Below are 25,475 nucleotides of genomic sequence, written 5' to 3'. Positions count from 1 at the left end.
GAAGCTAATAAATGGGTGCTGTTTTAAGTCGTTACCTTCCCGACCACGTGTTACAGCAGCCACAAGATACTGATACGTCGGTTTGGTTGTTCTCAGACCTGCAACCCGCCCAGGGCTTGTGAGAGCCGGGGCATGAGGACGGGCACCCAGGGAGCCCCGACCTCACAGCGGGGAGGGAGGGAGGTGCCGTGTGCCTGCTGGTGGCGCCAGGCCTGGATCCCTAGCAAGGCCCGCAGTTCTCGTGTCCACTTTCACACCACCCCACTCACACCCATGTGACAGATGCATTCCCAGAGGTGACCTCTGCTGAGTCCCCACGGAGAGTGGCACAGCCGGGACTGGAACCTGAACTGAGCCCCGTGCTCCTGCCACACCCCCACACCCCCACACCCTCCCTCGGAGCGGGAAGGCCAGCATCTGGGGAGCACCCTCGCCATCAGGATGGGAGCCCTGCTGCCCTGCGCCTGGGCAGGCGCGGGCTTCCCGCCAGGGGAGTGATGCAGGCTATCGGAGCAGGAGTCACTGTGGGGGGTGGTCCCTGGCTGTCCCCGCAGCCGCCCTCATTCCAGCAAAGGCTTCTGTGCTTGTCTCCCGCAGTGTGAATGAGCTGTACGTCGATGACCCGGACAAGGACAGCGGGGGCAAAATCGACGTCAGCCTGAACATCAGTTTGCCCAACCTGCACTGTGAATGTGAGTATCCGTGGCAGGACCCCCTCCTTTAAGTGGCATGAGAACCAGGACCAGGGGAGTGAACAGGGCGGGCTGCCAACCGCAGGCAGCATGAGATTCTCCCCACCCCTTTGGGGGAGAATATGACCCCATTGGAACGTACTTGGTGGGTTTCTGGAAGAAAAAACAAGACGCTGCTAAGGGGTGTTTCCTCTGGAGAATACATGTTCCAGGGGGGCAGGGATGTTTCTTACTTCAGGTTCCCAAGAAGCAGAGTCCGCTTCTCCAAAAATGGATCTATTGAGGGAGGGCTCTCAGGAGGAACCGGTAAGGGCGTGAGGGAGGCGAGAGGACAAGCAGAGATGTGTGGCATGTGAGGGGCACTGCAGTTTGTCCCACCGGTGGCAAAGGGCCTGGCTGTCATTATCCTCATCCCTGGTGTCCTTGACTAACCACTGCAGGGTGTTGGGTGGGGAATGGGTGGAGGGTCATAGAACCTCCCGGGCATCTGAAGGCAGGGAGCCCTCCAGCCAACCAGTCACCTGGAGGAGGAGGCAGCTCTGAGCTCTTAGCGGCTGTGGGAACACCTCCTTTCGATCAGGCCCTACCTCGTTTGTTTCCTTTGTTTCAACCAAGAGAACGAATTACTTGTGTAAACAAAACTCAGTGGAAGTCTGGTGTGCGGTGTCAGATTCTGGCTCCTTTGGTCATTAAAAGTGTATGACCCCGGTTACGGTAACTGCTCCAAGCCTCAGTCTTCTCATCTGTAAAATGGGCTCAGTGCTAACTATCGCCCGAAGTTGTCGAGAGGACGTGATAAGCTGGTTCCTAGACCCGCGGGTGAGGGGACTGGGGCTCCAGCTGTTTCTCTGGCCCAGCCTGGCGTGCACCCGCTCCCATCCTGTTGCGGGGCAGCACGCTGGAGGTTCTGCAGGCAGCGATGAGGAGGCAGCCCTGTGACCACTCTTGCCGAGAATGACATCACCACTTTGAATCCACAGTGGGTCCCAAGCCAGGGAACCTGTTGGAATAGGTCGGTTTTATTTTTGTCTTACTCTCTCTTAGAAAAATAATTCATCTGGCAGCTTCTCGTTCAGGAGTTGGTCATGTCTCTGGAACAAGGACTGGGCCCCGTGGGGCAGGGGAGGGAAGGGATGTGGCTCTAGGCTGGGGCCCAGCGACCTCAGACTGTGGCTGCACCGGCCTGTGGGGCCCTGCTGCTCTGCGGGGCCGTCACCCAAACCCGGGTGGCTTCTGCCAGAGCTCTGTGTCAGGTTTACGTTATAGCAGGAAAAATGCGTGCTCACCATGGTACTTTTGGAAAATCCAGAGCAGCAGAGAGAGGAGAAACCGCCCCCCTTCACTCCCACGACGGCCTCGGTGGACGTCCCAGGCCATGAGGTCTCCCTAGCGTCCCCTTCCACGCGTTTCTGCACCCGCTGAGGTCCTGCTGTGCGATCCCATGTCCTGCTTCTAAAATAATGGGGTTTTTTGGTTACACAACTAATCCAGGAATACACGTTTTATTTTTGAAAAGGATGACACGTTCAAAGTACAGAAATAGATCAAGGAAACACTGAAAGAAACACATGTTCCCCCAGGGGGCCACCCACTCCGGAGGGAGCCTCTGCCAACAGTGGGGACCTCAGCTCCCACCCATGTCTTCTGTCCGTCTGCCTGCCTGCCTCGCTGTCCATCAACAGTCTTCTTTTCTTTTTCCATCATGGGGACCCAACTGTATGGGACCTTTCTGGGGCTTCTTTTTTCAGCGAATGACTTGGGGCTGTTCTTACATTGCTCGTCGGATTAGTGACGCGGTAACCCCAGCAGGCATTCAGTGGCCTCTGAGCCCGGCCCGGGCCCCATCTTCGATGCTTTGGCTGTGCTGGTGTGTGAAGACGAGGGGTGTCTAGCAGAGTGTCCACAGGGCATGGGCTCTGGATCGAGACTCCATGGGTTCCAATCCACGCATCATCGTTTCTTAGCTGTGCAGTCACAGGCAAGTTCCTTAACCTCTCTGTGCCTCAGTGTCTCCCCAAAAAGGATGGGTCTGATAACATTACCTTCCCCATGGGAATGGGCAGATGGTGCATTCTTACATAAAAGGCACTTAGAAAGGTGTCTGGTGCATAGTAAGTGCTGTGTTTAATTTTTTCTTTGTCCTCAGAAACCTAGGATGGAGGAGGAAACTGAGAAACAGAGGGGTTAGGTAACTTGCGTGAAGCCCACCCCCACACTCAGCCGCTGCCCTGCCGTGGGCAGCCTCTCCCGCACGCGGGCTCCGAGGCTTCCTGTACCCGCTGCCCAGCCTTCCAGAGGGGGCCGTTCCATTGGCCAGGCCCCTGCTGACCAGCAGCTGGGCTGCTTCCAGCTGTCGCAATCTCAAACACGGTTGCCCTGAGCAGCCTTGCGCACTTGTCTGGTCACGTGTGCATGCGGAGGACAGCCTCCCGGGAAGCGACTGCTGACTCACATGGGGATCCGCGTGTGTGTTCTTTTAAACCGAACATTGAGGCATCGACCTTCCCACCTATTGCAGCCCCCTGAGCATCCTTTGTAGGGGCTGCATCCCATCCTCATCTGTGGGCGGGCCCTTGCTCCCTTCCCTGTCTCCACCGAGGGCGTGGCAGTGGTTCCCGTTGCTCCCTTGCAGGATTGGCTCGTTTAAAATGTTACCTCCAGCTGCTCTTTCTATACATGGAAACCTCCTTCCCAGCGATCCTTCCAGGGAAATTGCTGTGTTTCTGTGGGTTATGGGGACCCCACCACCTCCATCTCCACCTTGCCGCTTGGACCAGCTTGGGACATGCAGTTGGCATGCACCTGCCCATTTCCCAGATTGGGAAGCTGAGTCACAGGGGTGGTAGAGACACACTGGAGTCGGGGACCAGGCTGCCCCAGGTTTCCCATTTAGTGTATTGAGCCTGTGTTCTGGCAGGGCAAGGCCTGGAGGAATAGGTATTGGGGGAAGGGAAGGTGTGAATGCATGAATGAGTGAACTAATGATGAATGAATGAATGAATGAATGAGCCTGTTTGACCAGTGAACCCAGATTTTGTCTGAGACACACTAAGTGTTGAAGTTTATTACGCAGCGGCCACTTCCTGTGCATTACGCCCTGTTCCAAGCGTTTTCTACACATATGAACTGTTTGATCCTCACGCTCCTCCAAGGAAGGTCTCATTGTTATCACCCCATTTCCCAAGACAGAAACTGAGGCATAGGGAGGTTAAGGGCCTCAGCCAGGGTCACACAGCTGGTACAAGGCAGGCGGGGCCATGACTCAGGCCGTCTCCTAACCCTGACCCTCTGCAGTCTGCAGCCTCCCATGGGGCAGCCGTCACCCCCACACCCTGCAATCCTGCCTCACTGGCCCCACTAGCTGCTACCCCCCTCCTCTCTTTCCCCTCTTCCTTCCCAGTGCAGGCAGTGGCGGGGACGAGGGCCGCTGGCTCCCTCTTCGTCCAGGGTCCCTTTGTCCTCCTCCCCTGCGGCCTGACTTCCTCTCTGTGTTTCTGGGCCCCAGACCATGAGCTCCTGGAAGGCCCGGCCTGTCCACGGAGGGGATTGGGGAGAGGGCTGGTGCTTCACCCCCGTCTCTCTGGGTGTTTGTGACTCTTCTCTCCTTGGCTGTCGCAGTGGTCGGGCTCGACATCCAGGATGAGATGGGCAGGCACGAGGTGGGGCACATCGACAACTCCATGAAGGTCCCGCTGAACAACGGGGCGGGCTGCCGCTTCGAGGGCCAGTTCAGCATCAACAAGGTATAGAGACCCCGGTCCCCATCTCCTCTGTCCCCTTCCTCCCCAGACCCTGACGCACCCACTAGCCTCCCCCAGCCACCCCCCTGCAGGCTGAGGTCAATACCCAGGTGTCTGGGGTTTCCTAGTGACCGTCTGGGTGGGGGTTCCGGGCCCCCTGGGGCTTGGAGCCCCTGCTGGCAGGATCAGGCAGCGTGGAATTGGGCAGCGTGGGGTGGGAGACCGCAGCGTTGGCAGCCCCAAGCCCTGCATTCGAGCCCCAGCTCCATCCCGTCCTGGCCGAGGCATGCCCTCCGAGCCCCTCGGCCCGTCTTAGCCTCAGTTTTCACATCTTTAGGGGGAGGATGGAATGACCGTGTGATGATGCACCTCCTTCACAAAACTTGTGTGAGGAGTAAATGAGCTATTATTATACATTCATTTAGTTCAATACTTTGTATGAGGCACCTGCCAGGTCTCAGGGTGGGTGACCTGCTCTGGGGCTGCGTGTCGGACGGGTGGGCGGAGTCCCAGTGCTGGCACGCACACCCGGGCTCCTGCTCTCTCCCCTGAGACACCTCGGTCACACGGGACCTGACCAGTGTGTTTATTCACTCCGGAGCACAGTTCAGGGCCCCTTCGGACCCCCACCCACCCTGGGCGGGCTAAGGGGTCGTGCCTTCGAGAGTCTCTCAGCCAGACGGTGGCTCGGAGGAGAAAGCCATGGAGGCAGGCGGGGCCTGCAGCTGACCCCCACCCCTTTATCTCGCTCCATCTGGCTCGCACTTACCCTGCGGCCTCCTGTCCACCCACCAGGAGGCTGGTCAGCAGCCAGAAGTCAGAGTGCACGTGTCTTGAGCTGCTCTGGCAGCCCTCAGCCCCCACACTCCTCGCTTAATCACCCAGCGCCCCGGGGAAGAGGGCAGGGTGAGCCGGGGTTTGAGGCTGGCTCCGGCAATGTATTTTTAAAATCCATCAGAGGCACTGACGCAGGTTCCTAAGTCACAGGCTCTAAGAGCGCCGTCTTTTCTTTCTCCGGCCCAGCGTGTGCCGGGATGAGTCAGCCACCTGTGATGGATGCCCAGGGGGAGAGGGTCACTGAGTCACAGCCCGAGGGGCGGCAGCGGGTGGCAGATGCGCAGGAGCCAGCCTCCTTGGCCCACTGAACTCTGGGAGCGGGCGGCGCGGGCCCCAGACACGATTCTGCCCACGTCCGCAGGGGGCCCCACGTCACCGCACAGGAAGCGCCGCAGGACTCCTGCCAGATGCCGTCTTGTCCTTGTGTCTGGGGGTGGTCGGCCATGGGGACTGGAGCCCTGACTTTATCTCGTGAAGTTTTTGTAATAGAGCTGTCTCCACGTGTTACCTGCACAAGTAAAAATGAAGTGTAAAGTGTTTCTTAAGGGCGGTGGCTCCTCCCCACGCCTGCCTGTGTACACGCTGTCCCCTCCTCCGGGAGGTCCTTCTCCCTGACGACAAAGTGGTGCAACCTACGAACGCAACCCAGTGACAGTGCCATCGGCTTGGCACTCGTCACCTCGTTTAATCCTCCCGGTAACCCCCTGAGGTTGTCATCCCCATTGTGCTGATGGAGAGACTGAGACCCAGAGTAGCCAATGACCATGTTCAGCTGGGAGGCAGGGCCAGATGGGAGCCACCATGTGGAACTCAGCTGCTGCCCTGTCACAGGTAATCAGGCTCTGAATGGGTGATGCTGTCCCTCCTGCTCACCCCAGACCCAGTGGCTTGCCCCCTCCTCCCCACCCCCTGGGCCCAGGGCCCAGATGCCGTGCTGGCCACTTGTTGTGCGCTTGCCGAGGCTGGCCACGCACTGTCCGCCAAGTTCCTCCCGAGTCAGCGCACAGCCCAGGCCCTAGAGAAGACGTGTATTCCTTGAGAGAGGACTGCAGAGTTTAAAACAGCCGTGTTTACAAAATAAGCTGCTAGACCATAAGCTGTACTTCTTCCCCTTGTGGGCAATGAGTTGATTCGGAGTTCCAGGAAGCTGCATTGCTCTGCTGGCCTGAAGGTCGCCCCCCGACCCACTGTGGAGCCAGTGGCCAGGAGTGGGTGGCGGGCAGCTGCTGTCTCAGTCCGTGGCCCTGCACCCGGTGTCCAGTAGGACACTTCACAGACATGCTTTGCACCCTGCTCCAGCCCCAGTGGTCCCCTTGGGCAGCTACCGTCATTGCCACATTCAGCCCATGAGGAAGCCAGGGCTCAGAGATGGGCAGTGGCCCCTCCAATCTCGAGGCCTGACCGCGCTGGGGTCCCCATCTAGATCTGTCTGGCTCCAGGGCACAGCCCTGTGCCCCACCCTCCGGGAGAGCCCACCAGACTCCTGCAACCTGCCTCTCTCCCCAGGTCCCGGGCAACTTCCATGTGTCCACACACAGTGCCACGGCCCAGCCTCAGAACCCGGACATGACCCACGTCATCCACAAGCTCTCCTTTGGGGACACGCTACAGGTGAGCGGCCACACTGCAGGCGGTGTGGCCGGGGATGGGCGCACGGGGGCGGTGTCACCAGAGCCGTCTGTCCTTCCTGGGCACAGAGCGATGCCGTCCGGAGGGGCCGCCGCCCCCTTTGAGCCTCTGCTCCATCCTGCGCCCGCTCCGTTTGCTCCTCCTGAGTGCACGGCTGCTGTCTCATCAACAGCACTCTGGCCTTGGACCCTCGGCTTGAGGCCTAGTCCCGGGGAAGCAAGTACTCAGTGCTAATGCTTCCTCTCTGTCGGCGCAGCCTCATGCAGTGGGAGGGGGCACCACGTTTCACAGACGTGGAGCTGGGACCAGAGAAGCCACTCGTGCAGGGACCCCTGAGATCTGTCTGACCGCACAGTCCAGCCCGCCCCCCTCCGTGGCCCCACGGCCTCTCCGCTCCGGCCCACGCTGTTCAGTGGGTTGCGCGGTGAACAGGGTGTTCCGAGCCCTGGTTGTGTGACTCAGAGGGCAGCAGGCCCCGCCGGCGGTTTCAAACTCACAGCAGCAAACACGGAGGACCAGACGCTGACGGCCCGACTCTGCCGGCTGCAGCCAGGGGAGCGTTGACGGCCCCCAGACTCTTGCTCTTGTAGCCTGTGTGACAAAGGGAACCGAGGCTCAGAGGGAGAGTGACTGCCTGGCCATAGTGCTGGGGGGGGGGGGCGGCTGGCAGCCTGGTACTGGCCTCCCCAGGCCTTGCTTGGTGAGAAGCCTGCCCTTTGTCACTTAGAATACAGGGTTGTAGGCGACTCCTTCTGTAATCCTGTCAAAAACTCCCTCAGGAGCCCTGGCTGAGGTGGCTCAATGGATTGAGTGCTGGCCTGCAAACCAAGGGGTCGCCGGTTCAATTCATGCAACCCATGCCTGGGTTGCAGGGCAGGTCCCCAGTAGGGGGTATGCAAGAGGCAACCACACATGGATGTTGCTCCCCCTCTCTTCCTCCCTCCTTTCCCCCCTCTCTAAAAATAAATAAGTGATATCTTTAAAAAAAATACCTCCCTTAGCGGTGTGGGATAGGATTTACTTTTCCTGATGAGGACACTGGTTCAGAGAAGTTCGGTAACTTGCCCAAGGCCACACAGCTGTAAGAGACCAGGCGTGTCTGGCTCTGGGTCTTCCTTTCTATGCCTCGAACACTCATGGATTCATCGGACTCTCTAGAGATGTCCGCTCTGCACCAGGGTCTGTGCCAGGCCCCAGAGTACCCAGGACAGAGCGCACATAGTAGGTGCCCAAGATGGGAAGCTAGGGCCTACTGTGTGCCGGGCCTGTGCAGTGTCTGGATCTTGCTCCCCACAACTTCTTTACAAGGCAGACCCTGATGGACTCCCATTTTACAAACAGGAGGTCCCTAAACCAGATCGCACCTGGTTGTCCGCTGGCAACCACGGCCAGGTCTGGAGGGGGCGGCATCTCAAGGTCAGCCCCCTTGCTGTGTCTCTCCACAGGTCCAGAATGTCCATGGAGCGTTCAATGCCCTCGGGGGAGCGGACAGACTCACCTCCAACCGTAAGTGTTGCCGCTGGGAGCAGCCTCCCACCCGGGCAATCCCGGCGCTGCCCAGAGAGAGTGGGGGAAGGCAGGGACCGGTGCGGGGCACTCCCGGTAAGCCAGGCCTCTTCCGCACAGCGAGCCTGGGAGGAAGATGGAACTCGCTCTATCTTTCAGAGAAGGGAAGAGAAATTGACTTGACCCTGGGGAAAGTCAGCGCAGCCCCGGGCACTTCCATCAGTGCTCGTGGGCAGCCATGACTGTAGCCGCTGTTACCATTCTCAGTCCCTAAATGAGTCACCTCAGGTCCCACAGGGAGTAGTGGCCCAGCAGTGGCACCCCTCCTGGGTCACATGGTTGCCTGAGACCAGGTCTGTGGGCGGCTCAGTCAGGTCTGGCTACCTGGGCCACTGCCCCCACCCCACCCTCCCTTCTGCTGACCCCCTCCCAAGTCCTCTCCTGGCTCAGCTCCTGGCACCTCGGCCCAGGTTACTGTGCCCTGTGTTTACACACCAGCTGGAAAGCACGGGCACACTCAGGGCCTTGGGCGTGAGCACAGACCGGGCCTGGGAGGCTGCAGGGCAGGTCACCTTGCCTTTCCCAACTTCCTCACCTGAGCTCACCTTTCTTATCCATAAGGCTTTTCCTAGCATTTCTTCAAATACCTTCTGCTCGCCAATCATCAGGAACCTCAATAAGAGAACACATCTCCCCGGGCCCTGCCCCGCCCCCAGGAAACCCTACTCACCATTCTCTGTGTCCCTGCGGGTTCTTGTCCACGGCCAGGGCTCATTTCTTCAAAGCGTAGGCAGCAGGTCACCTTGAGATTTTTGCACTCGGCCTCATGACCTAACCACAGTTCTGTCCGGTGTTTCCGGCCGTGACGAAGGCCCAGCCGCCCGCCCAGCGGCTCGGCCAGGCCAGTGCATTTTTGCTGCATCAGCAGTGCTGCCCACACGTCCCGTGCCTGCCGTGTTATCAGCTCCCCAGTGCCTTCCCAGTGGCCCTCACCCGTTCACGCTGCCACCAGAAGTGCCTGAGCTCGTGACGGCACTGCCTGTGTGTGTGTGTGAATGTCGCAGATGGCGGGGGGTCGTCAGAGGTCTGTGTTAGGGCAGCGTGGGGTCCCCAGGTGGCCATCCACATGTGCCTGCAGTTAGCACGGACCCTCAGCTGCCCAGGATGGGACACCGATCCAGCTCAAGGGCCCAGAGGGGGAGCCAGCAGAGGGTCCGGGCAGGAAACGGTACCGCCTGGGGCTGAGACGCAAGCTGTCCCAGGCTGGCTCGGTGGCCAGAAAAACGCATCAGGTCTGGTGGCAGAGGGCCAGATGGAGGGTGTTGGGACAGCCTGTCATTTCCTGAGCTCTCAGCATCGGTCCGCGCTAGGGGGCCTTCGCCTCTGGGGGGTCCCCCTGCGCTCCTGTCTTCCCAGGGGGCTGCCTCTTGTCATTTTGGTGTCGGCACGAACGCCACCACTCGGAGGCCCTCCCTGACCACCTTCTCTGTAGACCTGACCCCACTCCTCCTAAGGAACGAGTTCACTGTCTTTCCCAGCTCAGGCCGCTCTCTTTGAAGATGCCGACGATGCCGAAGTTGTTGACGTTTGAGCTGTGATGGTGGCCTTGTGGTGGTTGGTGTTCTTTTCTAAGGAGTTCTTATCTTTCAGGGAGACAGCACGCACGCAAATGCTTGTGGATGAGTTGACGTGATGTCTAGGGTCAGCTTCAACATCAAATGGGAGAGGAGGGGCAATGCGGTCTCGTCGAAGCGCATTGGCCATGGTTGTTCGCTGGGACTCCGGGAAACGGGTGCAGGGGAGCTCCTTCCACGATCCCTGTGTCTTGCCCAGCTTCTCCGTAAGGAGATGCGTGCAGGGCAGGAGGAAGCAGGAAGGGTACGTGGGCCTGCGTGGATGGCGCTGGAGTCACTAGCCGTGAGGAGGGGTCAGCTGACGAGGAATCCATGTGGGTACGTTAGGTGCAAGGTCTCTAGCGGATATTTGGCAAATCGTATCAAAGGCTCTGCAACTGGTCATTGCGTTTGAGTCATCCATTCTGCTCATGAGAGAGGAAGCTAAGGAAAGAATTAAGAGTGTCCAGCGATTTAGGAAAATGATGTCCATTAGGTCATTGTTTATGAGAGTGAAAATGAGGTCTGTGTCTAGCTGTGGGCGCTCGGGGCAGGGACAGTGTCCGTGGCCACACCGCAGGCTGCCTGCCATCACCGACCACAGTGTGTCAGAACCTCACCAACGTTCAGGCAGCCGGCGTTTACTGAGCACCTACTACATGCCAGGCACCAGGCTGGGGGCATGGCAGTGCGCAGAACCGACCCCACCCTGGAGCCTGCCCTCTGGGGTCCGTGGCGTTCAGTTTTTAGTAAAAGGCACAGTGTCATCCAATTTTAGGAAAACGCAAACGTGTACATGCGTACAAGTCTGCCAGCTCGTACACAAGAGTGAGAATCCGCGGTTTCCTGTGGATGGTGGACTTGTGAGTTTTATTTCTTTTATTCCTGATCATTTTTTGTACACATTTTAACAGAACCCCTTTGAATTTGTTCATACTGTATTGGGGTGACATTGGTTAGTGACGTGAAATTGCAGGTACATGAGTATAATATGACGTCTGTATACTCCACTGAGTGGTCACGACCCGGGCTAGCCTCCTTCCGTCACCGTGTATTTGACGCCCTCTGCCTTCTTTGTTGTCCCTCACTACCCCCCTGCTTCCCCGGCCCCCCCATTCTGTTTACTAGAACCAGTACAGATTTCCATGCCCTCAGGGTTTTACCCGGGTGATGGGCACTTGGAGCGCTGTATTTCAAGGGCGGTCTTGGGCTCCTGCTGTAAAGTACAGATGGGTTCTGAGCTTTGGCCCAGACACAGAGCTTCGGGGGTGAGGCCCAGGTGTCTGCCTTTCCTAGGTGACTCTGGTGCTTTTATTATCTGAGGACTGCTTCGGGGTTGAGCGGAGGGGCATTAGGGTCTTCATGGGCTCAGCCCCGAGGCTGCAGGGCTCTTCTCAGGTTCCCAGAGGACTCCAGTCTGCAGACAGCTCCGGAAGCTCTGTCCCTTCCTTCCCGAGACTCAGTGTTAGCAGGAAGAGGCCGCAGACACCAGCTGCATCCCCCATCTCTTCCACAACATGAGTGCAGGGCCCAGGGCTGACTCAGCCAGGAGGCCAGGATCACAACCCAGGGGCCGACATCTTTGATTTCTGTTCTTTTAGCTCCATGACCCCTGACCCTGGCTTCTCTGAGAGTCCCAGAAGGCCCAAGGGAATTCATACCTCTCCCTGGCAATGTCTGGCAGCTTTGGGCCAATACTCTCTGGGCCCAGCGTTCAATTCCGGTTACCTCATGCTTATCAGAAGCTGATTCATCTGCTGTCCCATTCATGCTTCTGACCAGTCATCCCTCCACCTGTTCATTCATTCAATGAGCATTAGCGGCTGTACCCAGCCGTACCCAGCTCCCTACCCAGCCCATGCAGGGCTCTGGGGACACGGACACGGGGATGAGTAAGGTCCCTGCCCTCTGAGGCCTCCCCACCCCGCAGGGAAGGGAGTGAGAGTTACCCCAGAATCTGCGACGGGGCCAGGTAGAGGGAGAACACATCTCCCGTGAATTGAAAAATGGGGAGAGAAATTCATCAATTCTTCATGGAAACCAGAAATGGTTTGTGGGCGCCTTCTTTTTAAAACCTCAACCCAGTTTGTTTTAAAAGTCACAACATTCAAACAGGACCAGAGGGTGCACAATAAAATGTGATCTCGATCACATCCTGCCTCCCTCCTCAGAGGCTAAAACTGCTAGTAGTTCTCTGGGTATCTTTCCAGAGCAGTCTTCTACGTATTTTTGCATAAGGGGAGCGTGAGCCTTCCCTCTGCCCCACGCATGGAAACCCATTATTCACTCTGTTATGTAACTTGGTTCTTTTGACATCATAGTTCCTCTTGGAACATGGCCTCTCCCAGCACCCACCTTTCAATCCTTCCCCTACTGACAGACGGTGCGTCGCTTCCAGAAATGGAATGTGCACTACAGAAGTAGTCTTTCAAAGCCCGGTGTCAACAGGAGAAAATGAAGAGGGGTCCTTTGGCGATGCAAAGGGGGAGCCCGCAGCCCCACCCCACCCCCCAGCCACTGGCAATGCCCAGCAAATTTAAGGTTGACGTGACCTGGAGCTGCCAGCCAGGCGGTGCCCGTCCCCCTGCTTCATTCTGCTGTGTCCTTCCCGCAGCCCTCGCCTCCCATGACTACATCTTGAAGATCGTGCCCACGGTTTACGAAGACAAGAATGGCAAGCAGCGGTACTCTTACCAGTACACTGTGGCCAATAAGGTACGCTGGCGGCGGGCCGGGCTGCGTGCAATAGCACCCTCTGCTGGCCTAGAGCAGAGGTGCCGAGAGTCTGGCCACGATTTGAGAAAGAGCAGGCGGGTGGCCTCCCCACCCAGGTCCAGGGGTGGCAAGTGTCTCCATAGTCCTGCATCTGGCCCCGGTCCTTCAGACTCAGGACCCTGATTGGTCAGCACATGACAGATGCTCTGGCTTTCAGGACACAAGTACCTTATCCAAAATCATGAGGCTCTTGAATGCCCCCAGTGGCCGTTGGTTAGCAGGCATGTCCCACAACCCCAACCCTCAAAGTCATGGAGAAGCAGGCAGGCTGCAGGGGAGGCAGGGCATGGTCAGAGCCAGGAGAATGGGGCGACCAGCAGTTAGTGGTTTCAAGCTGAGAGCCTTGGGCTTCCGCGGAGAGGACCCTGTGAGTGCCTGAAGCCCTTTGCTTGAGCCCCCCACCCCCTGCCTCGGAGACCCCTTTCCCACCGAGCTCCTTTTTCTTCCGTTCCAGGGCTGCCCAAAGCCCTCCTAAGTGATACAGTGTTTAGCTCAGTTAATAATAGTAACAGTAAGTGTAGCTATCACTTCTTGGGCACCTTTAATGGGTTGTACATTATCTTTTTCAGTCCTCATGACAGTTCTGAGATCGGGACTCTGATTGTCCCCATTTCACAGATTGGACCCCTGAGGCACAGAAAGGTGGTCACTGAGCTACAAAATGGCCAAGTGGGGATTAGAACCAGGGTCTCATCGGGCCCCAGAGCCTGACCCCTGGGTCACATCGCCATTCAGTCTGAACCAGGGGCAAGAGTCTTCGGGGCTGGGAGCTCCTCCCTCCGGGTGACCGGAGGGCCCTCCCCTCAGATAACTCTCCCAAAGACCTGCTTCTCTGATTGTCCATCATTTCTTGGAGGGTGTGCCCTCGCCACCCTCAGATGCTGCCGGCCCCAGCAGCTGGGAGACCGTGGCTGCGGTCTGAGCAGAGAGAGCATGAGGTGTGGAAGGGACTGCCGGTGCAGACCCAGCCCAGTCCCTTCATCCCAGGGCCCCCCCCATGCCTCAGTTTACTCCTCTGTAAAAGGATGCCCTCCTTATAAGATCGCTGTCAAAGGAGGCAGTGCCTTTCAAACTGGGCACCGGATAATGCTGTGGATGAATGCTGCTTTTTTTTTTTTTTTTCCTTTTTTTTTCCTCTGTCCCTCAGCCCAAGGCTGTACCCAGTCACTCTGCCCCATCAGGTCTCCTTGGAGAAAGCTGATCTTGTTTTGCCCAAGGCTCCTTCCCCTGAGGCTTTGGCGAGGGCCCTGTGGCCAGAGCAGCTGGCTCAGCTCTCTCTGTGGCCTTGGCCCCAGCCTGCCCTGAGAGGGAGCGGTGCCCATGGGGACAGTGAACAAAGAAGGCAGAAGCCCCGGATCAGGCCCAGCACTGGGCCTGGGGCGCTGCGGGGGTTCAGCCTGGTCTGCAGGTGTGGTAGATGAGTGAGGGTATCGCAGAGGTTTCCAGTGTCCCGAAGCGCCCAGACCAGAGAGAACACACGGTTGTTCGGCCCCAAACATCCTTTGGTCCTGGCCAGGGGCCTTCTCAGGAGGGGCTTGCTGTAGGGCTGAGCCTTCTGGCTTTCCAGTTCTGTGTGTTCCTTCTCCAAAGAACCTCACTCCCCACAAGGCCTTCAGAGGCATCTCTCTGTCCCTTACACACTCCTCGGGATGTCCGTTTGGCATAGAATGTCCCTTCCTCACCAAGCCTTCCAGAGGCCCCTGGGGAGACTTGGTCATTTGTTCGCACCCCCGCAGCACCTCATGTCCCTGTCAGGGCATGTGCAGTGTCACAGTATTGCCCGTATTGTTGCGTCTGCCTTCTCCAGACCGTGACCCTCCTCTGGGGACAGGGCGGGGCTCGCCCCCTCGGGGTCCCCAGCTGCCTTCACGGTGCCAGTCACTGGCATACAGAAGAGGCGCTCGGGAAACTCTCAGCAAACAAATGAATGGATTTTGCACAGCCCGGGCGTTGAGCCAGGCCTTGATTCACATGGAGCGTAGGTCACACTGTCCTTTTCCATCTCTGTGCTCAGATTCATATTTTGATTCTGGTGCTGCTTCTGGAATCAAAATATGTAGTTTCCAGGCAGTGGAAAAGGTCAAACCCCCCCCCCCTCCCCAGCCGTGTTGCCCATCCACACACTGATGGCCAAGCCTCAGGAGGAATGGTGTGAGAGGAGGGGCTGGGGGGGCTGGCTCCCTGGGCGGGGGGGGGGGGGAGGGAGGAAAGCCCATTCTCGTGGGCTGCAGGGGGGCCCTTAGTATGCCAGCCCCCACCCGCCGTGCGATGCGGTTTGTGTGCCTGCATCTCACATTCCTGCCTCCCCCGACTCTTCCTCCATCCCAGGAGTATGTGGCCTACAGCCACACGGGCCGCATCATCCCTGCCATCTGGTTCCGATACGACCTCAGCCCCATCACGGTCAAGTACACAGAGAGACGGCAGCCTCTGTACAGGTTCATCACCACGGTGAGTGGGCGGGGGGTGCCCACTGTGGGCTCCTGCAATCAGCAGCCCCACCAGTCCTTGAAGCAACAGGGCACAGCCCTTGGGGCTGGGGGCTCAGGCTGTACCCAGTGGGGGGTGGGGGAGCTTTGATCCCAGGGAAGTTCAGACACGCCACTGGAGTCACATCAGGGTCCATGGCATTTCATGGAGAAAGCTTTTTCCCGAGGGGAATGGCATTAAAGCTGCTTCTCTAGCAGATCTGCGTATGGCTCGATCAGCTGTCTGTGGTTTTCTCCAGCTTCTCAGTTTTGTGGAAATTATTCCCAGCAGGGTTGACCCTGTTCTCTGTGAATCTTGCAGGGAAGACTGGCCCCCTTAACCCCCGAGTCTGTTTTCCCCCCGCAGCTGCCGATATCGTCAGGTTTCCTCTCTCTCTCCCTCCTGCCTGGTCTCTCTCTCTCTCTCTCGTTCTTTGTCATCATCTCCGCCCAGGCCAGTCTTCTGCGGGGTGGCTTCAAGCTCATGTCCTTTCTTTTTGATCCTCATGACCTGTCTGTGTTCATGGCTCCCTGGCCTCCCTTTCACAATGTCCTCGAGGCCAGAAGAGCAGCGTCACGGTGCCCTGTTTCAGCCAAGAGGCCCGCACGTGTTTGATACCGAGTCGGCTGAGGTGAAGAGATGGGTGATTGTCCCCATATCACAGAGGGGGAAACTGAGGCCTCACAGCCCTCGGGCTTCTGCACCTGTCCATGCTTTTAATAGGATTCAGGATCAGGGGTCCGGTCCTGGCACTTTCATTTCTGGCTCTGACTAGATTTGCAGTAGTCAGGGCTCTGTTACAGATGAGACAGACCCCACATCGAGCTGCTTTGCAGGGTGTAGGTTTCAGGCATGGCTGGATCCAGGCGCAAATACTGTCTGCAATAGGTCTTTCTTCAATCTGCATTCCTCTGCATGGGCTTTGTTTCAAATCTAATTTACCGACAGGAAATGCCCCTTTCTCAGTAATTCCAGCCCGAGTTCTGCGTAGGAGAATGTTGTCATTGGCCCTGCTCAGGTTCCCTGCCATCCTTGCGGCCTGGAGAAGGAACGGAGTGTGCCAGGCCGCCAGCCCCACTCAGACGCCCAGGACAAAGGCTGCCAGGGAAGAATCAGGGGCCAATTACCGGGAGAGGGAGGAGTGGGTGCCAAGAAGCAGAAAGGCCCAATGTGCGTGACCAGGCCTGCATCTCCTAATCCCCAAAAGAGGGAAATAGTCGACACTCTCCCTCCCCAGGGTCTTGGTGCTGGTGTGTAGCCCAGCACTCTGAGCGCGTGCCCAGAATTACAAGCTAAGGTGCAGCAGGTGTCCCCGGGCAGGGGTGGCCTTGACAGCCCTGGGCCCGCACCTGCGAGGTAGGATTGGGAAGGACCCTCACGCCCCTTCCCATTTGCTCCTGCAACGCCAGGCGGCCGAGGCTCTGGGGGTTGAAACCCTTGGCACGTGGCTGAGCAGTGAAGCGACTTCATTTATTCATTTAGCATTTGCTAGAATTTTCCATATTCCGGGCCCTTGCTGGGCAACCAGGGGGAAGAATTAGACCATCTCTGCCCTCAGGCTGCTCCCCGGTGTGTGGGCCCGCGCCCAGTGAGATGCAGTCCCCTCTGTTTGGGAAGAGTCTGGAAGGACAAGGAGGTGTTTTCTGAGCAGAGTGGTAGAGAGAGTCCAAGCAGAGGGGGGGTGTGTGCAGAGGCACCCGACAGAGCATGTCTTGTGAAAGCCAGGCAGCCTCCTTCCACGGGGATGGACTCCTGAGAGCTGGGCACCCCAAGAAGACACAGGGCAGGGGCTTCGTCACCCAGAGGCCAGCCGCCTCCCTGACTCTGGCCATCAGCCCCTCCTCCATCTCTACTCTGTTCACCTCCCTCTGAGTGAGCCACGCTGTAGGGAGCCTGCCACATCCTTAGGCTACTGGGTTTTCCGAAGGCCCCGGCCGCCACCTTGGTTGCCATGGCAACTAGGGTCCGCCTGGCGCCAGCTGGCTGTCCCTGGCAGATGGCGTCATTGTGCAGTTTCAATGGCCCTCGTCACGGGACAGCAGATGTGGGGATGACGTTCGCACGCAGACGCACAGCACACAGACCCCCAGCGGGGGTGGGGCGGGGTGGGCGGGGTGGGCAGGGTGGATGGGGTGGGGCGCATGTGGCAGTACGGGCACCTGCTAGGGCTCCTCTTCCTCTCTTTTCAAAATCCGACACTTGCGTGCGAAGCCCCCACCTTGCGTGCGGAGGGGGGCCTCTGCAAATAGCTCCTCAGAGAGGCCGCTGAAGAGGGGGCTTAGGCCAGGGTGTCGTCATGTGGCGGCTGCCGGGGCAGCTGCGGGCGGGCTGGAATGAGGCATGGGTACAGCCGGTGGCAGGCGCGGCTGTGGGTGTGTGGGGAGAGGCGGCTGGGGCCTCCCCAGAGCAATTCTAGGTATCTGGTACCTGGCTTATTGAGGGCTACCCCCCTGGGGGCCTCCTCCGGACGCTGAACAGAGGAGAGCTCCTCCCCCCACCCCCCTAAGCCTCCACCAGACTGCCTAGGGCTCCTCCCTCTCACCCGCCTTGCCGGATCTCCACTTACTGCTGCTCCAGAAAATTCCACCACTGAGGGAATACACAGATGGTGTTTTGGACAACACACTGGTGACCCCCTTGAAGTACCCCCTCCCATACATGCACGTTTGTCCCCTGCCACTTGCCGAAGCCCCTTTTTGAGAGTCCCATCAAGTGGGTCACGGTGGCAGATCGATGGCTTGGAGTCACATTGCCTTCCGTGTGGGTTTTATTCTATTTGGGGGGGAACAGCCAGAAGCCACAAAGTGCCAAACTGAGCTGCTGATACGGCCGCAACAGTTTTTGCCCACCAGAAAGTCCAGGCTGGCACTGACCCACTCGCTCCCGGTGGGCAGCAGGAGCAGCTGAGTCAGACTCGGACTCTGTCCTGCCCAAGAGCTGCTTCTCGCCAGTGAGAGGATCCCCCAAACTCGAGACTGCACCTCAGAACTGCCAGGCCTGATTCACCGCTGTGTCCTCTGCACAGAGCACAGGGCCTGGCTGGCATATTGGGGCTCAGAACATACAAGGGGCGGCCATGTGTAGAAGTGATGATATAGCTACATTTAGTGCACACCTACTGTGTGCCAGGTTGTTTTAGAGTTAGTTATCTGCTTCAACCTCTCTGCCCCCTGCCCCTGGGACCCTCCTTTCCTATTTTATTCCTATTTTGGTTCATTCCTATTTTATACATGAGTCATTGAAGCCCAGAGAGGTAAAGAAACGCATCCAAGATCACACAGCCTGTAAATGGCAAGGCTGGAACTTGACCCCAAGGCCCACCCTCCCTCAAGGATGTTCTAGCCACAGAGCCCCCAGAAGCCATGGGGCCATTGGGAGGACACCAGGGTCACTGCTACAGTGACATCCGTCCTGGGAATCAAGAAACAGTAATATCGCAGCAGGAAACCAGGTGATGCTGTGAGCACGTGTGATAAAAGCACAGTCACACACGAGCAAACCATAAAAAAAGCAAACTGTCCGAACGTGTGGTTTGCAAGTTTTCTTGCCCTTGGCTGATTACCTTTCGTCCACGTGTTTGGGCCCCACGAAGGAGTCCACCCTGGACCAAAGGCAGCAGGTGCCTGCGGTAGGGGGAGGTGGCCGAGAGAGTTGAGAGGACACAAACCTGAGCAGGTTTTACCTGCAAGGACTGTGCGAGCTGGGAACACACAGCAGTTTTGTAGCTGGCACAGCCGCCTTTTCAGGGCCCGGGGTCTCTCTGCTGGGGGGGCTGGGAGCTCCAGGAGGGCAGGGCTGGGTCCTGTCACCTCTGGTCTCCAGGTCTGCGCCAGGCAGTACAGATGGGTGATCAACAGTATCAAACGATGAGCAAACAGAGGGAGCGGTGTCCACCTTTGCCCGCCCCCCAAGACAATTTCCATTATCCGAGGAACGGAATAAACCCCAATTAGCAGCTCAGTTATTCGGTTAGTCTTGGAGAGTGGGGGGCGGGGAGCTGCAGTTCGTGCAGAAACCCAGTTCAGACCCTTCCGAACAGGTCAGCAGAGCAACAGCGGCGTCTCAGGGAGAGATTGCGCCGACTGCGCGTGCGCACAGATGCGTCTGGTGGGATTCGAAGCCTTTCGAAGGCAGGTTCTCACGCTGGGAGGAAGATTGCGACGCGGCGGGCTCCCTACATTTACTTTCACAACCACGCAGCTTCTTACCTCCGCAGTCTTGGCTGCGGGGACCCCTTACTTCAGGACGTTTGATAATGGAATTGAGAAAACACAATGTAAAGGAGCCATCTGTGCATGTGGGGCAGGGGGCGGGGGGACGGCGACGGCAGCGGACAGGGAGAGGTGAAGCTGGGTGCTCCAATCAGCAGAAGCAGGCCCTTTGCAGACAGCGTCCCAGACCTGGGTTCTTGTCACCCTACATGGCGGCTGTGTGACCTTGGACAAGTCACCTCTCTCTGAGCCTCTGTCCCCATCTGTGGAATGGGGACTTGCAAAGTCCCAAGCACTTGCAAAGACCAGATGAGAAAGCAGAGGGTAGCGCCATCTGAAGCCTGGCACACAGTAGGTGCTCAACCGAGGTGGGTTTTTTTCTGAGCGGTTACTTTTCCGCTGCAGCCATGATAAAAGTGGTGGGGGGAGGACTCTGTCCCCCCAGTCCCCTGCACTAGAGGGTAGGTATGAACCCTCTGGCCTGTGGAACACCTCTGGCTGGGGACCTGCATCCCCACCCCCACCCCCACCCTGCCAGGGCCCAGTCATCAGCTTCCCCTCCGAGACCGCCCCCACCTCTGCCAGGCGGGGCTCCGTGTCCTCACCCTGGGCTCCAGCCTGTCTGCCGCCAGCCAGCCCGATGGTTCTCAGATTCATTATTCATTTCCTCACACTGTGCTTTTCCACAAGTGTTCCTAGCAATGCTGACTGTGGACGGGGAAGGGGAATGACTGGCTCCCGGCGCTTAGCACCGTTGGCAGCCAGACACGGGGCATCTCAGCCCCCACGGTGGGCCCCATTTTACAGATGAGAGACACTGAGGCTCAGAGAGGTAAACTGGTTTTCCTGGCGAGAGTCACACAGCGGGGATCTGACCCTAGGAATGGGTGCTCTGGAGCCCACCATGCCCCGTGTCTGCCAGAGTTTCTCACTGCTAGACCTGGGGAAGGGCTGAAGCTGGTGGGACAACGGAGGGTTTCAGCTCGCCCACCAGTGCGGTTGGAACGGGCCCTTTCCATATTACAAGGAATCAGGAGCCGTAATTAAGACGTAAGGGAAACACGCACACATACGCCCCTTCCTTTCGAGGTAGACCAGCTGACTTCATCCTCCCGGGAGTAGGAGGTCAGAGGTTGGAGGTCAGGAGCTGGCAGAACGCAGGGAGGAGGGCCTGCAGGGAGGAGGGCCTGCGGAAGAACAAAGGGGCATTATTGACAACTTCTGCGGAAAGCAGAGGGAAGTGCTTGCCTCAGAGCCACTGGGGCCTGGACGTGGCATTGTCTTCGCTTTCCAGTCTGGAGCTGGGGCTGCTGACCAGAGGACGGGGGCATGTGCTCTGGGGACCCTTTCTGGCCCAGGGGCCCTGTTCCTTCACCCCTCCCCCTGCCACCTCCCCCCCACACACACACACGCAGGTTGTCCCACTGCCTTTGGGACTGGTCCGGAAGTACAAAGGGACCTAGAGAGCAGGCAGGCAGGGGTCACGGATAATCCCAGGAATCCCACAGCCATCCCGACTGGCGAGGATTAGACTCTCCATTTGTAAAAGTGGGAAACTAAGACCCAGAAAGCCGGGGAGCGGGGGATGTTTCAAGGGCACACAGTGGGAGGGGCCCTATTCCAAGCTAACACCCTGGAGTGAGTTGCCTTTGCCCCCCCCCCCCCCCCCCACTTGGGCCTGGAATCCTGCTCCTTTTCGGAGCAAGTCACTCACACGTCCATTCGTGTGTCCATTTGCTCTCACACTGAAGCACTCCTTTTCTTCCTGGGTGAACCTGTCCTGAGTGCCTACTGCGTGTCAGGCACTTTTGCTGTCTCTGTCCCTCGGGCTTCTAGGTAAAGGAGAGTTTTAGCAAGACGGCTGAGGTGGGCCAAAGAAGTGGAACTGCCTGAGGCCCAGGTGCTTTGTCCCTAACGCAGGCTGTCTGTCACAAATGCTTCTCAGCACGTACCTGACCATGCCTGGCCACCTCTCTGGATGAGGCCAGATGTGGTGACCCCCTGGTGCTGGGGGTTTCTGTGACCACCCATATGTCACGCCTGGCCCGAGGGCACCCAGACCCCCTGCTCACACCAATCACCACCTCTCGAGCAAGTCAGGGAGGCTGAGTGGCCTGTAGACAAAAATGGGAAGGGCAGGGGCCACGGCAGGTCAGGCGGGCTGCTACCTTTCCTCTGGCTTTTGAGCCTCACCCCCCAAAAAAGGCGTCAGCCTCCTGTCCTCAGTTGCCCGGTGGCGAGCACCTTCAATAGATGTGGGATAATGGGGGACATGCTGTTGAGCTGGGGGAGACCAGTGGGTTCTCACGGGGCTCACTGCAGGGCCTCAGTTTCCCCACCCGAGTTCTCCCGTGCACCCCAGTGTGTGCACCGTCTCCTGCTCTGGGCCAGCCCTGTGGACTGGGTGCCGGGTGTGTGTGAGTCACAGGCGTGCTCGGGCTCCAGAGTGTGCAGATGAATATAGATCTGTGTGTGTGTGTGTATGATTATTTTTTATTTTTTCATTATTTGCTCCAGGGCACTGAAGTCACATTTTCCTATCCTCTGATCCAAGCTCTAAAAGCATTTTGTGGTATAAAATCTCCCATCATCTGATCCGCCCTACCGAAATAAACCGGCTCCCGTGCCGTCATCCTCCTTGAAAAGTGCCCCTTCGTCATGCTCTGAGGCCGGCAGGGAGAGGCCTTGCCCACTGAAAACACTTCATAATAATCCCCCCAGCGCCCCCAGCCTCTCCGCTCCCCAGGGGGCTGCTCCGGTTGCTCGGGCTGTTATTACTGGAATGCCAGCTGCTCCACTTACTGCCCATTCGTACAGACCGGCTCTGTCTGCCCTGGGCCTCACGGGCCGCTGCTTAGCTCATCTTGTAGAAAATATCGTTTTAAAAATAAATGCTGCTTCGATTCACACTTCCCTCTTGCTTCCACTGTGTCTCCTGGCCTCCTCCCCTTGGCACCAGAGGATCCATTTAGGAGCTACCGTCTCCCAGAATCCTCCAGGGGTCCAGGGTCGTGGCTGGCCAGCCACCCTGTGGTGTCTTCAAGGTGGTCTCGGGGACCCTCTGGGGCCACCCAATATGGCTTCATTTGAGTCCTGTGGTCATTTAAGTGTGCTTAAATGTCGCATGGGGGACTAGTGAGCGCTCTGGAGGCAGACAGACTCGGCTCTGCCTCACACTTACTGTGTGACTGTGGGCAAGTTATTTCCCTCTCTGGGCCACAAGGGGCCATGAGTAAAGAGGTTCTTCCCTCCCGGGTATTCAGGGTGTGGGTGGTATTGGTTCTCATGAACAGCGTGAAGTGTGTTCAAGGGGAAAATACTTGTCAAGTTCCCATGCGGACCTCTGGTGGGCTTTTTAAATTTTCCACCACTTCATGCTTTGATTGTTTTATGGCACCAGAAAAGAACTCATAGGTGGGTCAGAACGTGTTGAGTAACACACAGCACGAGTTTAGCACGTCACCCGTGGAGTTCCGACAACCTCACCGCAGAGGGCGGATGCAGCCGGGCCCGTGTTTTCGTGCCGAGGAGCCGTGGTGTCTCGTCCAGAGAGTAGACCCCACGACGTTTTGTGCCCCAACTCGGCCACCGATTGCTGTAGCTTTAGACACATGATCCAGTGGCTCCGTGCCTCAGTTTCCTTGGCTGTAAAGCAGGTGTAAGAATCCTACTTGCCTTGTTGGGTTGGTCTGGGGATTCCATGGTGAGAGGTGCGAAGTGCCTCAGACCGTGCCTGGCGCAGGCAGGGAAGGTGGAAGCGCTGTGTGTTTTGCTGTGGTTATTAGGTGGTGGGATGTCACCAGTGTGCAGACATCCAGGTGACATTCATTATCATCCCCTGCTACGTGGATTCTTAATCTGGAGCAACTGTGACCCCCAGGGGACCTTGGACAAGGTTTGAGTCATTCTGGTTTTCACAATGAGGAGAAGAGCCTACGGCCATCTCGTGGGTGGAGGCCTAGGGTGCTGCTACGTCCCCTCCAGTGCACAGGACAGCCCCACAACGAATCACCTGGTCCCAAAGAAAATAGTGCCCTCAGAAGCTTTGCCCTGTTAGCTTTCTGGCAGCACCGTGGGCCCCTCTCTCCTCTGTAGTATTCGCCTTGGTTGCAGTTTTGCATTTGTCAGTGTGATTATTTGATGACCACCCATCCCACTGGTAGAGTGCAAGCTCACGTATCCAGGAGGTGGGGGTTGCTGAGCTCATGGCCCCGTGATGTGGGAGCGGGCTGGTTTGGCACTCCCTCCAGCGCTGCCCTCTGACCTCCCCCCCTTGCAGATCTGTGCCATCATTGGCGGGACCTTCACCGTTGCCGGCATTCTGGACTCGTGTATCTTCACAGCCTCGGAGGCCTGGAAGAAGATCCAGCTGGGCAAGATGCATTGACCACCTGCCCGGCCCCGTGGCCGAGGGCCCAGGGAGCCCGCCTGCGCTGCCTCCCGCACAGCACCCTGTCTCCTCCTGCCCTCTGTCTGGTTCAGGATCTGGCTGCATCCCAAAGTGGGGGTAGGGAGAGGGAGGGGCGGCTCGCAGTTTCGCAGCTACCTCGATTCCCCATGTTTAATTTGAGATGAGTTACACTGCCTGAAGTTGTGGTCCCCCTTCCCCTGGGGAGCGCCAAGACCAGCGTCTGGCAAGGGGTGCTTGGGGATATTGGGGACCACTCCTGGGAGGGCTATAGTCCCTTCTCTTCTGTGGGACCAGCCCAGAATCCACATGGACCAGTTCTCAGCCAGGCTTTGACAATCTCGCAGCCTCTACCATTGGGACACACTAATTCCCTCCCCCCGGCCCCTACCCTGGGCAGCCAACCCGCAGACCTGGACTCTCGGCCCTGGACCAAGCTGCCTAAAGGTACCCCCCCCCCCCCGGACACCTGGCGCCTTCAACAAAGGATGGTACTTCCCAGGCAAGGCCCTGGGATGTGGGACTCCAGGTGAAATCTCGCTCTGCCCCCTGCTTTCCTGCCTGACCCGGAGCCCAGGCCTCCACTCCCTGCTTTCTTTTTCTCCCAAGAAGCAGATGCCCAGTTGTTGGTCACTGCGCAGGTGGCGAGGTCCCCTTCCTCAGTTTACTTTGTTCCTCTGAACTGCCCCGCCGCCACCGCCCCGCCAATGTGCCTCAGCCCCTGCACTACCGTGTGACAGCAGTGCCTCTTGTGACTGGGAAGGCACCCTTTGAGAACCAGACAGGGTTTGGGCACTTAAGTCCACGTGGGCAGCATCTTTCTCTGCAACCCTGAACTAATCATGTCTCGGCCTCTCCCAGCCGGTGACCATCCGTCCCGAGGCCTTAGGTGGGGGAAGCAAAGCACCCCACCTTCCCCCATCTGGACTTCACCTTCCGGGCTCCCCTGTGCTCCCCGCCATCCTTCCCCTTCGGTCCTGAGAGGGAGGGGCAGTGGCCCAGGCCCACTTGGACCCAGGGAATTTGAGGTATGCCCCAGGAGAGAGCCGCTGCCTGTTTTCCATTTATATCAAGATTGTTTGCATACTTTTGTAATTAAGGGGAGTGTCCAGGAGGGGTTCTGACGTATCTATATAGATAGCTTAAGTCTCTGCCATTTGTAATTTTTGGCTCTGGATTCCAAGCGGAAGAGCTTGCCCGTTTGCCTAGGAGGTGACTGATGTATGCGTAACCGCATTTGGTTATTTCTGGTGTCTGTGGCCACTTAGATGGATTTTTAAAAAAATTTTTTTACGTCTGTTCCCCAGTTATGAAAGAAGAGTCCCTTCCGAGGGTGGGCGGGGTAGGGCGGGGAAATGTGTGGGGTGCACAGGAATGGAAAACCCACTTCTATGCATTTTTAAAAAACAAACTCGTAAGGGCATGGGGAATGTCAGTTTCCTATGGAAGAGACACCCCCAAGCCAATATTCTTATCGACAAAGCCTCAAGGGAAAAACATGTTTTAGTTCTTTCCCCACTCATTGGGTTCTAAGAGATTAAACGGCTGATTTTCAGAACTCTTGCTGTGTGTGTCTTTCTCCCTGATTGTGGCTG

The 25,475-nt window shown here is 57.8% G+C and overlaps 1 protein-coding gene across 1 annotated transcript in view; it reads left to right on the top strand.

Moving 5' to 3' along the window:
- ERGIC1 (endoplasmic reticulum-golgi intermediate compartment 1) overlaps window positions 1-25,438 on the top strand; it is a 77,965-nt gene extending 52,527 nt beyond the window's left edge. The window contains exons 4-10 of the mRNA XM_053656926.1: window positions 598-692; window positions 4,311-4,435; window positions 6,776-6,880; window positions 8,344-8,404; window positions 12,632-12,732; window positions 15,121-15,243; window positions 23,752-25,438. Coding sequence (XP_053512901.1) covers window positions 598-692; window positions 4,311-4,435; window positions 6,776-6,880; window positions 8,344-8,404; window positions 12,632-12,732; window positions 15,121-15,243; window positions 23,752-23,859 — 718 coding nt within the window. The 3' untranslated portion in view covers window positions 23,860-25,438. The remainder of the gene's footprint in view (window positions 1-597; window positions 693-4,310; window positions 4,436-6,775; window positions 6,881-8,343; window positions 8,405-12,631; window positions 12,733-15,120; window positions 15,244-23,751) is intronic.
- Window positions 25,439-25,475: the final 37 nt, after the last annotated feature.

The sequence above is a fragment of the Artibeus jamaicensis genome, unplaced genomic scaffold, assembly GCF_021234435.1.
Source record: "Artibeus jamaicensis isolate MK-2021 breed Jamaican fruit bat unplaced genomic scaffold, CSHL_Jam_final scaffold_3151, whole genome shotgun sequence".
NCBI classification, from domain to species: Eukaryota; Metazoa; Chordata; class Mammalia; order Chiroptera; family Phyllostomidae; genus Artibeus; species Artibeus jamaicensis.
Note: the sequence above shows the minus strand (reverse complement) of the source record. Positions and strands in the feature narration are given on the sequence as shown.